Below are 338 nucleotides of genomic sequence, written 5' to 3' on the forward strand. Positions count from 1 at the left end.
ATGTACGTTCAAACCTGCAAACACACGCACACCCTTTGCCCCTCGCCCCTCCTGGCCCCTCCTGGCCCCTCCCTCGCCCCTCCCCGCCTCTCCCCCTCAACCCAGCGTCACCCAGCCCTCCCCCGCCCCCCCTCACGTCGTCCAGCAGCTGCAGGCCGTCGGCGCCCTCTAGAAGCAGGTCCCTGAGCTCCAGCGTCTTCAGCCTCGTCAGGATCCCGATGAGGCGCTTGATTATCTGGAGGATTTCGCCGCCGGTTCCGAACACGACCTCCTCCGAGCGCTGCGCCAAGTGGCACGAGAAGTGGAATCTGCGACGGAGGGACGACTCAGGAGGCGCT

General features: G+C 66.6%; 1 protein-coding gene across 1 annotated transcript in view; it reads right to left on the reverse strand.

Moving 5' to 3' along the window:
• LOC119591574 overlaps window positions 1-338 on the reverse strand; it is a gene marked incomplete in the record, with an annotated part of 18,606 nt that overhangs the window by 5,120 nt on the left and 13,148 nt on the right. Inside the window, 1 exon segment of the mRNA XM_037940336.1 lies at window positions 137-308. Within this exon segment, the coding sequence (XP_037796264.1) occupies window positions 137-308 (172 nt within the window).

The sequence above is a fragment of the Penaeus monodon genome, chromosome 28 (assembly GCF_015228065.2).
Source record: "Penaeus monodon isolate SGIC_2016 chromosome 28, NSTDA_Pmon_1, whole genome shotgun sequence".
NCBI lineage: Eukaryota > Metazoa > Arthropoda > Malacostraca > Decapoda > Penaeidae > Penaeus > Penaeus monodon.